Raw genomic sequence first — 13,691 nt, forward strand, 5'->3', positions numbered from 1 at the left:
ACTCCTCCCTCCTTAACTGTCATCTTCTGGCCTGAGAGGGAGTGATCAGGCAGGCCCAGGTCCACCAGGGATAGCCTGAAGATAGAGGCTCCTCCCTCCTTAACTGTCATCTTCCAGCCTCCTATTCCCCTCCAGCTATGCTCTGACTGAGTGGGGGAGAGGCTTGTGTACCCTAATGAAGTTGTGAGCTATGCTGGCGGTGGTATAATAGTCACCGGCAGGGCCTCCCATGCCAGACAAGTCACAACCGAAGGGTCTAACCAAGAGCACCAATCCTATTGCACTGTGCTTTATCAAATGGTAAGAAATTCCAGGACAGGTTTATCTCAGGATAAAAGAACTAAAGTATGTAGCAAACCGCTTGTGCACCAATTAGTTGATATTTTTTAAAAATAGAATGAGACTAAAATTGGAATGAAGCCACAGAACTCAGAAAACTACTTTTTCAGACTACTATTTTTCCTGCCAGCATAGGCCTTAGGCATGTTGCTTCATTAATTCTGGGAGCTGTGATCAATTTTTTAAAAAGATTTCCAACCTTGGGTGGGGGCGGGGGTCTGTGAATGGCAAACCATGGAACGATAGAGGAACAAAATGGAGATGAACTGGATCTTGTCATCTTTGCCTTTTTTTGGAGTCACACCTTATGCTTGCCTGAATCTTTCTGTTTGTTAGGATGATCAGAACTGGGCTCATGGCTGAAAAGCAGGAATCAAAGAACATACGTGCATCTGCAAATCTTAGGGAGACTGGAGACACACAGAGATTGACCATCCAAAAGATGCTATCCAATCCAAAGCTGAGCAGATATGCAGTGAGCAAGCCCATGACTGATTTAGCTGCTTGGATCTCTGCACGCTTCATTTGAAGCCCAGGCAAACATTTCATCAGTTTCCCACGTTGATGCAGAACATAGAACAGGTAGCCACTAGAAAAGGTCATCAATCCCAAGAAGAACATATCTCGGGCAACAAAAACCAATCCATTTCCAAAGTACAAGAGTTGGCTAGGGAATACCACACAGCAGAAGTCATACACTACAGTATTCTCTTCCTTGGTACAGTTGGTACCAATCCGAGGCACAGCATAAAGCAAACTGGTACAGCAGACCAACAGGTTAAAACACCAAAGAGAAATCATGATGGAAGGGTGTTTTTCAAGGATACTATGTTTTAGCCACAAACACCTGAGGGTACAGGGAATAATTAAGAGACACTGGAAGCAGCCCAACATGGATGTTACGAAGATACTCATGGCTCTGCTGACACAATACAAGTACAGAATAATGCCACAACTCAAACCATCATACATGGTATAGACTCCAATAGTTTGGAGAGTGAGGGGGACACCCCTTGTCAGAATTACCAGAAGATTGGCAAAGGCAAGTTTACCCAAGATGATTTCACTGGGTGTAATATTTTGCTGGCTGATGGCTTTGACAAAAGCATAGAAGATAGTAAGATTTCCAGGGATACCCATCACGTCAAGTGAAATGAAGCCAAGCATGCTTAGTATGGACCAGACTTGCATTGCAGATTGCGGTCCTCTTTAGAAGATACTTCTGTGTGTACTCTACAAAAGAAAAGTTTAGGAACTTGGTGTGTGTGTAGGATTCCAGCCAGCAAAATCATATAAGATTTAAGTTATTTTGCAGATTTTACTTTAGTGATATGGTAGGTTTGTCTTCCTTGAGTAAAATGGCACACTGGGATTCAGGAAACTGCTGAAGATGTTCAGTCCTAAAATGGAGAAAAATGCTATTCCACAAATAGCAAGCATTAGTAGACATTAGCTGATCTCCTACCATTGCATTGATTTGATCATTGTTCAGTAGTCCCATTCCATAGAGTCAGCTGCCTTTATTATATTCCTAGGAGACAAGCTGCCAGCAAAATAACACCATTTGCTTTTGGAAGCACTGAAGATCATTTTTAGTTTCTAAATCAGTAAGGCACTCCTACACAAATTTACCAGTGAATAAGCCCTGTTTAAGTTAATGGAACTTAGTCCTGAGTAGGCACGTTCATAGAATTGTGTAGCAAGTAACTTTTGTATAAAATATACAGTATTGGTACTATCAATTTAATCTAGTATCAGTTTTAAAAAAGATATGAACATTTCATTTTCTAAGCAGGAAATGGACTAGAAAGTGAGTTCAATAAAAATTCTTCAACAGAGGGACCAGCCATTTGGAAGATACCTCCAGGTGGAAGGGCAAGCAGTAAAAGGCTTTCTCCTGCATCATTTATAAATTCTGAAATGCACCCCCTTTAGAATTGTCAAAGACTTTCTTTGCATCCAGAAAGTAGCTTGGCACATCTTTTAACATCCCTTTAAACATGTTTTTATTACTAGATTATGGCGGGATACAGACTGCCCAAAAAGGGTGGCCTGCCTGTGCTTGGTTTTCCATCGGAGGGAAGCCTCAGCTGCCAAATGACAAGGCTTCCCACCGGCAGAAAAAGAACCCGCAAAAAGCAGGTTCTTTCTATGTCGCAGTGGCGGCGTAACAAGTGCACCACAGTGTGCCACTGGCGCTCTTGTTACGCAAGTGCTGTGTGGATGCCGCACAGTGCTTGCATAACAATGGTGGTGCACGTGTTGCCCTCATCATGTGCTAGGGTTGAGGGGCATGTGGAAGCGCCGCCCCGAGGCAACCCTAGCACATAACAAGGGTGTCTTAAAGGGTTGGTATGTACCAGGCCCATGTTTTTGTCTTTGTTTAGAAAGCTTTGTATATTATCTTAGTGGGTATTAGAAAAGTAGTACAGAAATATTTTAACTAAAATTAAAGCATAGGCTTAGAAGCCTGTTGGTTGATCCCCACTAAAGTAGATCAGTTCAATAAATTGTTGAATGGTGAATCAACACATAGGCAAATCCAATTGATTCAGTGGGTTTGTTCCATGTAATTTGGGGATTTATGATGGGATTTAGGCCACATAAACATGCATTGTTAAAAAACTGCAGGACAGTAAATGCATTAGGATTTTCTTGATTAGTATTAGGTTATGAGCACATGTCTTCCCCCTATTTGATCTTCTCCACACATGGACAATTTATGGAAGGAGCATGATTAACATGCCTTTCTTGTCACACATTCATTTAAACTAGATTCCAAGTACCTGAATATGACTACTGAGAGACATTGTAGTTTGATAGTGTGTTGATCAAAAATCAAAGAGATCTGAGTTCAAATCCTCATTCTACCATGAACCTCACAAATGATCACTCAGGCTAGTTGTGAGGATAGAATAGAGGGAAATTAATAATTTTATCTTAAGTAGCTTTTGATGAAAGGTGAGGTATAAATGTATGGAATAAAATAAATAATAAATCTGCAACTCCTACCACTAAATGATTTTATAATCATGTTTTTGAGGTTCCTCCTCCAGCTGATAAACTCTGTTACTTTTTAAAATGGGTGATTTCTTTCTAGCCTCTGTCAGCCTTTTCCCACCCTTTTGAGTTTGTAATGGCCTTAATATGCTAGATTAAAATGTTTCTGCCTCTGTTGGATGTTATAGACTCAGTGTGATGGAATCACTTTGTAGTTTTTTCCCCCTTGCATCAACGACATAAGCTTTCCACTCATGTCCCTAGATGTGTTCTTCCCAGTTACACTGCCAAATTCTGACAAGAATATCTGCACAGGAGACTGCTTTCATTTCATGCTGGCTGATAACCATTTCCATTTGACATCTGCTTGGCAGCTTTTCAAAGACAGTTTGGTGATAGGGTTGCAGCTGATACTGAAAATGTGTGAAAGTAGGTGGGTAATTAGATCTTATAAGAACTGAAAACTTTAATGATTATGTCTGAAAACCAGTTTGGATCAAAGTATATGGAGATGTCTTGTCTGATGACAATAAAAAGTAATGAAAAATGAGCCTGAACAAATATGAAAAATATAAATCTTGTGTTAACTCTAGGGAAAGAAAACCACATCTTTGACTCATATTTTCAATGGTTTGTTTTGAAAATCTTAGGAGAAGAGAAATTTCTTAAATCAAGATTCCGCAGAATGCAAATATATTTGCCTCAAATTTGATTATGTTTCCATGGTACACCTACAATGAAATGGTTGCTAGCAATGGATAATTTCCATATAGAGGGATGGCTATCCACGGATTTGCTTTTTTACCTTGGACCTAATTCCCTAGTTGATTTGAAGGATTATTTTTCTCATTCTGACTGACCTAGGATTTAAGATTGGTTGAGAAGACAGAGCTTGTGATAACCTTGCTGACTGCAGCTTACTGGGCAACTATACACTGTAGGGACTTCTTGGTGGAAGCTTCACAGCTTGGAAAATTGCCAGTTATACATTATTTGAAAATGAAATACATTTATTTATGAAAGCTTTTGGGGAACAGAGAAGTGCTTTATATATTTAGGTGTTAATATTTTCTGATAGTTTTATTGTAATTGCATTGGATTGTCAGTGTAATATTGTAATTAGAATGATGACTTAAATAATGTTTAAATATTGTATTGTTTTTTACATAGATTTTAACTTGTTTTACATAGAATGTTTTATGTAGATAATGATGATGGTAATAATTCTGGTTCTTTGTGAAGAAGAGTGGGATGTAACTATAAGTAAATTAATAATACTAGATTGTGAAGGTATGTCATTCATTCAGTAATGGCGAGACACAATTTTTATTCTGGAACAGCAGTGAAAAACAGCTTGGTTTACTATGGCTGACATTAAACGAAACAACAAAACCAGCTTTGTAAGAATTGTTGATGGCTGGATATGAAAGTGATTCCAAGTTCTCTTTTCATGCTTTTGGTATAATATACAGTGCGCCTGCATCATACGCAGGCATGTTATATGCGGCTTCCAGTATACGCTGGAAGCCGCGTTGGAAAGGCTTCTCCTGCGCCCCGGAAGAAACAATGAGGTGTGTCAGGTGCACACCGCAGGAATGAGACCCATTGTTTCTAATAGGGCTTGACTTTATGTGGTATTTCCCTTACGCAGCAGAGTCTGGATCTGTCATGGCCAGCCAAGATCAGCTCTCGGAGGATGAGGAGGAGGATGAGCCTCCTCCAGAGCAAGGGCTGATTGAGGCAACGCCAGGTGTTAGTACTGCTCTGCCAGGCCCCAGCTGTGCTTCCCCAACCCCAGAGCAGGAGGTCCAACCAGGTCCTAGTGCTGAGGAAAGGCCTTCTATGGTGCCACAGCCTAGTGGTGATTCAGGAGATGAGGCATGCCTGCAAGTACCTTCTTATCAAGAGAGAAGGGCTGAGAGTGCTTGCAGGCGCAGATCCAGGAGGATTGCAGAAAGACAGTTAGCAAACCAGCCTCAGGTGGCTCGAGGGAGAGCTTCCCTGATTTAAGTGGAAGAGAGGCTTGAGTTTGTTGCTAGAGTTTATTGCATGAGCCCTTGGTGTGATTGCTGTCGCTCTAGCTCCAGACATCTTGTTACCTTGCTTCCTTGCTACCTTGACCTCGGACCGGACCTTTGTTATCTCTTGGCTATTGTGACCTCGGACTGTTTTGACCACGCTGCTTTCTGGCTTCCTGACTTCGGCTCATCTTTCGGCACGCTTGACTTTCTGCAACCCCGACACCGGCTTGTTTCCTCGGCTTGCTCTTTGACTGCTTCTCCACAAGGTTTGTTTTGCCTACACGTGTTGGTTGCAGGCATTGGTTATCAGCATAAGTCAGAGATTGCTGGCAGCAATCCCGGACAGGATCAGATCCCCTGCGTAAGGTAAGGGTCAACTGTACAAAGTGATAGTTCATATAGCTCCCTGATATGATGAGTCAATTCTATACATCATAATTAGGGACTATGGATTCCATCACACAGAGGAGACAAGCAGAAGTAAAATGTGATTAAAACATGGTAATAGCATGATTAGGAAGAAGATTATCACACCCTCCTTCTCCTGTTTGAGTCCTGTGTGTAAACTGTGTGTAATGGATGTGTCATTGAGTAATAACAGAAACTCTCATTATTACCCAATAATAATTGGTAATAATCCATTACAGTTTTAGCATGGGATAAAAATAGGAGAAGCACGTGGGGGTGTGATAACATTCCCCTCAGTCGTGCTATTACCACATTTTAATCAAATTTTAATGATGCTTGCCTCCTGTGTGACAGAGTCCTATGATTCATAACTCTCTGTGTTATACCAGAAAGTTTAAAACGATTAGTTACTTTCTAGCAGTTATGAGAATCCAAGATTTGGAATGGTCAGTTCAAGACTCAGGATTGGGATAAAAGTTCATGATTAAATCAAATTGTTGCAGCCTAATCAACAGCTGCACAAACCTTTTTTGCCTGATTCAGCTGCTGTCAAGGTGGATTGGGTCACAAGAAGTTACTTAGGTTAAAATCCCATTATTCCAGCATAGTGAGGTGATTTGAGCTTTGGCCTATGACTCAAGAGACTAGGGTTCAAATCTTGGCTTGGCCATGTAAACCCATTGGGTGACCTTGGGCAAGTCACCTCTCTCAGCCTCAGGGGATGGCAATGCAACTCCCCTCTGAAGAAACTTGCCAAGAAAATCCCATAATAGGTTTGCCTGAGAGTCACCATAAGTCAGAAACAATGTGAACGCACACAACAGCATTCCCACATATACAGTATCCCAGTGCCCTCTCTCTGCTCCACTCAAAACTCTTCTTCAATCACACTGGTCTTTCTCTCTCTTCATTCACCCTGCCTGTATTAGCTTTGCCAGAGTTAAAAATCCTGTATACTGTACTATTCTCGCATTGTAAAACCATGCTGTAAGCAGTTAGCAGTAATACCATGGGGAAATATAAGTAATAAAAGCAACAACATTTCCAGGTAATCCAACTGAATATATACGTAATCACACCACAAACACATCACAGCAATAATACAAAAAGATTTAGCAAGTCAATTCCAACAATAACTCAATTAAAACAAAGGGCTGGTAAAAAAAGAAATTTGTGGAAGAGGCCACCTTTCACTTCCAGCAGGGACAGATCCCAGCAGGGACAGATCAGATAGCTGTTTTACCTATGGTTACTAATCATTCAAGAGAGAATGATTGTGCCAACAAACTTAAACTTATATATTAGTCAGATTTTTTTTTACTATGGTATATAATGGAACAATGGACCAGTCTGTAACTAATCATGAAAATGCCTGGGGTTTAGCTTACTGAAAGAAATAGGAGTAAAATGTAAAGTCCAGTTTTAAATCTGTTTTAGCTAATATCTGGTTCAAGCTGTTGTGATATCATTACATTTTCCAGCAATAGGAATTAAAAATAAAAATTAATATGTTGAATTTTAGACAGCGATTCACAGCAGAGGCATACCTTTGCCTCTGACAAAGGAACCCCTTTTTACAATTTTTTAAACACACACCCAGCTTCCTTTTTCTTCTTTGTCCTCTGTCTTGTTGATGAAGTTTTTTTTTTTTGGGTGCATCAGCATTGGGAGGATAGTGAAGTAGGACTGGACTAATACAGACTTTCACTGTCCAGTTGCATCAGCTGGTAGCAGTAAAATATGCAATGGAAATTTGGGCTGAGAAAGAAAGGGATTCTACTCTAGCTGACTCTACTGGAGCTATGTGTGTCTGCTTACAACAGACAAGGTTAGCAGCAACTGCATCCAGAATCATTTACAGAGCATGTTCAAACAGCAAAACATAGAGAAAAGGGGAAAATGGATAAGCCTGCCTCACCAGCTATCTTTAGCATGCTAAAAAGCATAGATCTATAAGTTTTGCCACCAAAGTTTTGTCCCCAAAATAAAAATTGTAAGAAAAGTGGAGTCTGGGACCTGGTTGTTTCATTTCAGATGTGCACACTATTTAGTTTTGAATTAAACGTTTGCTGAAACATGTTGAACTGCACTTCTTTTGTTTGGTGCAGAAATTTATCCATATTTTTTTGTTATTTCTGTCTTTTGTGCCAAAGTGTCTGTCAGAGACATCATGCCAAAGTACACATCTACTTTATTAATCGAGGTATACCTGTAGTTATTCCAGCTTCAGTTCAAAGAAGCTATTATTTGAGTAAAAACTTATATGTGTTTACTCAGAAGTAAGTGCCTTTGAGCTGTAATGAAAGTGTATAATATTGTAGCCACCCATAAGCCATTAATGTCGGTACTGATTCTTTACAATAACACACACACACACACACACACACACACATGCACACATCCATTCAATTAACTAATGTTGAACTTGAACATGTAGTTCAGTAATGTAACAGAGGTGAACAATACCTGTAGCAAGAGTGGTTGAAAAAGGTATTTACAATCTCCTACATCTGAAGCTGAAATAGATATAATTGCTATTGGTCTTCACCATAACCTGAGCATGACACAGCCGGGACATGTTCTAACTTGCAAGAGTTCAAAATCATATGTTTTGTAGTAACCATTGGAAGGAAGGAAGCCATAATGAAATCTGGTGGTTTTTTTTTAAAGGGGGGGGGGGCATGCATTATTTCCCTAGAACAAGATCAAATGATGGTGTAGTTCATAGATAATCAAATTTTTAAACCTTGAAAGATCACAGCATGTCCATGGCTATTTCGTGATAGATCCAATTTTTAATTTTTCCAGCACCTTCTTATCATGCCACCAATTGACATATTTCAAAAGATATACCAGTTATATAATAAAATGCTTGCTTACACTAGAATAGACAATCTGGGTTTTGGAACACAAAGTAGAACAGTCATACAGCTATGGCACCTTGATACTCATTGAGTTGCTAGATTTCTACTTGGAAGTTTCTTCTTTGCCTTTTAAGCAAACAGCAACCATGGCTTTTCCTGCTCATTTTCTATCTTCACCCATGCCCTTTTTATCTGACTGGGCACAAAAGTTCTGGATGTGTGTGTGTGTGTGTGTGTGTGTGTATATGTGTGTTTGTGTTGAACTCAACCTGAAGTTCACTGTGTGATTTGGCTTAATCATTGTCGTCAACTAGTGTAGCCCGAAGGATTGTTGTGAAGACAAAAGGTGAAAAAAAACATGTACACTGCCCGGAGGGAGAGGTGATATAAATTAACAAGTTTAATGGCGGTTACAGACCACCATAAGTATGTACTCGTACGTACTAGGTTAGGACGGGGCGTGCTTCCGCACCCCCCTACCCTAGTACGGCCTGAGTCCATACAAAATGGCTGCGGCTGTTCCACGGCCGCCGCCATGATGGCGTGATGAACGTGCCACCTCTAAACGAGGCGGCGCGGATGTGATGTCATCCGCTCTGCGTGAGGGCGCTTAATGCCCTTTGCGCGGAGCAGGAAAGCCCTTTCGGAGCTCCTTCCTGGTTTGCATCACTGGGCACAGCCTTCAGACGGCTGCGCCCAGCAACGCAAGGGAGAAAAGGCCAAGTGGCCCCTTTCTCCTCCTCCCCCCCGCGGGGTGTCCTTGGGGCTTGAAGCCCCAAGGACACCTCTTTCAGGCTGTGGGGAAGCGGCCTTTTGCCGCTTCCTCCTGCAACCTGCAAAGCGGCGGATCGGGGCCTCGGAGGCTGCGGTCTGGCAGCTGAGGCCCCGAACACCGGGGAAAGGCGCACCTACAGGCCCTCCAAAGGGGTGGTCTGTAACGCCCAAAATACTAAGTAATAAAAAGAACATTAACAGGAAATGTTTAGTACAGGGGTAGGCAACCTGCGGCCCGCGGGCCGGATGCAGCCCGCAAAGCTTGAGACCGGCCCACCCCGCCCCCCGCCTGGTCCTGCCGCCAATTGCCGCCGGAGCCTTTGGCCTCTCGTGTGAAGGTGTGGGGCCTTTGGCCTATCAGGAGGAGGCGGGCAAGGGGGGCAAGCAGCGGGCAAGGGGGGCAATTGTCTATAGGAGCCTCCAAAACATGCATTTATATTAACATTTTTTTAAAAATCAGCAAAATTTTTTTGCATGTCCTCCATTTTTTTAAAAAAAGTGTCCTCCATTTGAAAAATTTGTCCTACAGTTGTCCCGGTTTATTTATTTATTTATTTATTTAATTTTTGGTTTCGGCCCCCCCCAATTGTCTGAGGGACAGCAACCCGGCCCCTGGCTCAAAAAGCTTACCTACCCCTGTATTAGTATAGTGCCAACAACTGTGTATCAATGTGTCAACTCTGGTTTTTAAATTCAGTCCACGTCCCCTGTATCTATATTCCAGATCAGCATAAATACTTTGCATTAATTTTTGGCATCTTTTTTTAAGTAGGAGATTTTGTTTCAGATTTTCAAACAGTGACATGCCAAAGAGAAACCAAGAGACAGCCTGTCACACAGCACACATCCCTGGATATAAAAATGTGACAAAGCTAATTATTTGGTTTTGATGAGAAGAACTGAACAGGATATCCTAGTGACATGGTGACTTGGGAAAATGTTATATAACTCTCTAAGTAGTATTGGATACTTTTTGTCAGAAGGTTATTTTATTTGCTCTCTTTTCAATACTTCTCCTGTACACCAGACAAGACTATAACCTTCTCCTTCTGCCCTGATGGATTGCTAAAAGTAACTTTAGCTGGTTAACTTACTGCAATATTTTCATGTTCATTTTAACCTTTGCCAATTACATTTCTTGGGCTGACAATCATTAATTAAGACTGCTAAGGGATCATGTAATTGGCTCCTAATAAACACATGCTGCTAATTAAGCTACTTGACGGTACATTTATTTATGGCTTAATTAGATATCTAAGTAAATCTCTGAGCCCTTATTTTTGTTTTTACCTGGAGTCTCATCTCTGTCCATTTAAAGAAGGAGGGGAAAAAAAGAAATATGTTGACACTTCCCTGTTCTCCTTTCTGATGATCTCCATGACTAAATGAATACTCACTGAAAATCCTGGGCTCCGCAATTGCTGTTGAAAAGAAAGACAAATTAGGAGTAAGGACAGGAAAATCTGCCAAGTTAACATTCACATAGATGGCTGAATTTCCATTAACTTTGATCCACCCAGTTTCTGCTGTGTTGTGTACATTTCTTTTTAAAAGCCCAATTGAAAAGTTGTATATTTTTGCATTACTCCTTATAAATGGTTATATACACTTTTCCACATCAATGCATCTCACAGTTCCCATTGTATATTTTGATGCACACTTCCTTAATTTTTAAATTTTTTTATTGATTTTTAAAAGTTATTATGAAGACGAAGGAAAGGAGATAGAAAAAAGGGGAGGAAAGGGCATGGACAGAGTACCTATACTACAAGCATGAGCTAAAAGTATATATTAATATAGGCTAATCATATTTCCACAGAAAATTCCTTGAAGTTGGGGTCTATAAAATACAAGTTATTGAAAAATAAAATAGTAAGAGCCTTTGACCATTGAACCCTGGTAGAAAATATTTTGCTTTCTAATCTTGGAGTAGAAATCTTTTGACAATAGTAAGAACATGCAGGACAATAGTAAGAACATGCAGGACCCAACCATATGGATTATTGGTTAAATTATACTTTCCCCTAATATAACATATTTTACTCATCTTTTTCTAAATTTACATATTTTTATGCATTTCTTTCAGCATTAAACTTAATGGCAGTGCTTAACTATGTGGACTAGGGCCCTGCTAGGGTCCCCAGATTTTTTTTAGAGCCTGCTTTGGTGGTGGTTTCTTGCACAAAAAGAGTCTTATTGGAGGGCAAAAATAGTTTTGTTTTTGTTTTTGTTTGCAAATCCAGTTCTTACAATATTTGTGCAAAATGCTGTTCTTTGTATAAGACCTGACATTTTTATACAAAAAATATTTCACAACAAAATTCCAAAATGTGAACAATCCTGTGGCAGTTGGTATGGTGTCTTGACACAGATTTTGAAAAAGGGCAATAAAATCTGCAAATATTTTTGACATCCTTAGTTCAGAAATTCTCTACCATTTTTAGTCATGGTCAGTGTGGGAAGAACTTCAAAATCCACAAACAGGAAAAGTTCCCCAGAATGAAAAAATTGCATTCCTGAAGTGAGATACTATTCCTATTCCTCATTAGTTTTCATTTGGAGCTGACTTACCTATTTTTAGCTGGTCACTCTTGCAATTTTGTTCATGCCAGTGTTCCCACACACAAAACAGCATAATGTCTGAGGCGGCTCGTATTATGAGACTGCTCCTATCAGTGTTTAGATGGTGAGTTTTAAGAAGAAGGAATATAATGACATGCTGAAGCCATACAGTGCTGAACAGTGGTAAAATGGTGCTCTGATTCCCTTAAGGATGGCTTCAGTAAATTATGTTAATTGTTATAAAGGAAGTTTGCAAGGTCTGCTGTTAATATAAAAAAGCTACAAGATAAATTATATTTCTCACCACAGAAGAAGAACTGCAATCTCATTGGCAACATTCATATCTCTCTGGTGATGAGAATAGACCATTCTCTCCAGGTATTTTCTAATGATTCATTAGGCACACCTGCTGTATGATGACTCTGGAGCCTTCCACCCAAACCAGGCGGGTGACAAGGGGTTTTTGGCAGCTAGCAACATCTAGCTGTTCTTATCCAGCTCACAGCAGCCACTTGAAAAATGCTTTTAGTGCTGGCTGAATATTGCCAGTAGGTGGTAAGGGGGAAATGGGACCAACAATAAAGAGCAGCTGGTACAAGCCCAGTGACCAAACAAACCCACTGGGAAGCCTAAGAACCAACAAGCACTTAATTAAGAATAAGCTTTCTTTTAACTCAGTGAGACTTAATTCTGAGTAAACACTATAGGATTTGGCTCTAAGAGATAGGGTGTGTAAACAGAAGCCTGAACAGTGTCCAAATTATTGGGTGTGGGGGGAGAGATAATCTCCAAGTCTGCTTAATTTTAGCAATATCATGGGCATATCTTCCAGTTTCTAAAACAAGAAATAAGGGGGATACCACAAATAGGAAAGGGCGTGTGTAGGTATAGACAAATTCTGTTCTGCCCCTCCTCCCCCGGGCATGAAGCCACACTATCTGCTAACAAAGATATACTGGTATTTGTATACTGTCATATCAGTTAAAAGTGGAGTGTGTTCTCTATTAATATTTAAATAGCTCTGGTTTCATGTGTGTTCCTGAGATATCTTCTACCATGTGAAACAAAAACTTTCTCTACCAAGTCCTACATTTCATCTATAGGCCCAAAACACATTCTACCAGCTGTTGCCTTATTCCCTTGTTAAAGCAGCCTAGTTCCCAAGTTGATCATTTAAAGTGCTCATAGCAAGCTCTAATAGGAGGTGGCAGCCAATTAGAAGACTAAAAGAGATTTTCATCAGCGACTGGAAAATTAAGTACCATAATTATTTAGCTTTAGCTGGATGTGTACTCAAGGGGTTAATTATGTGCCTGTAAAGAAATCAAATTTGATTTGCACTGTTTAAAGATTCACGCAGTGGGGATTTTGCCTACCCTGAAGTCATGTTTGTTTCCTCCTCCTCCTCCTCCTCCTCCTCCAATGAAGTCAAGCAGCTTTAGGGCAAGAACAGAATTTTTCACTTTCTCCACAAACCCTCTGTACTTTCTGTGCGAAAGTCAGTTTGGGAGGTTGTATGATAGCAACCCGGAGTTTTGAGAACTTCACTTGTCTTCTCAGTCCCACTGCTCTATATATCTTTTATGTTTTGACTAAATCTTTCAATTGCAACGTATGCCTTACCTGATTAAACCATGAAAGTAAATGAAAGAATAAAATTGAAGGAGCATTCAATCTTCATGAATTGGAATCTTAAACCAGAAAGATACTGCTTCTGGTGTGA

At 40.3% G+C, this 13,691-nt stretch overlaps 1 protein-coding gene across 1 annotated transcript; it reads right to left on the reverse strand.

The window, feature by feature from the left end:
* Positions 1 to 615: 615 nt before the first annotated feature.
* LOC121928956 (olfactory receptor class A-like protein 1) lies at positions 616 to 1,479 on the reverse strand. Its single transcript, XM_042464287.1, has one exon. The coding sequence runs from the start codon at positions 1,477 to 1,479 to the stop codon at positions 616 to 618; it is 864 nt and encodes a 287-aa protein (XP_042320221.1).
* Positions 1,480 to 13,691: the final 12,212 nt, after the last annotated feature.

The sequence above is a fragment of the Sceloporus undulatus genome, chromosome 4 (assembly GCF_019175285.1).
Source record: "Sceloporus undulatus isolate JIND9_A2432 ecotype Alabama chromosome 4, SceUnd_v1.1, whole genome shotgun sequence".
NCBI lineage: Eukaryota > Metazoa > Chordata > Lepidosauria > Squamata > Phrynosomatidae > Sceloporus > Sceloporus undulatus.

What these genes read in the sequence shown, in the direction of transcription:
- LOC121928956 (XM_042464287.1), bottom strand. Translation starts at nt 1,479, where the DNA reads ATGGGTATCCCTGGAAATCTTACTATCTTCTATGCTTTTGTCAAAGCC.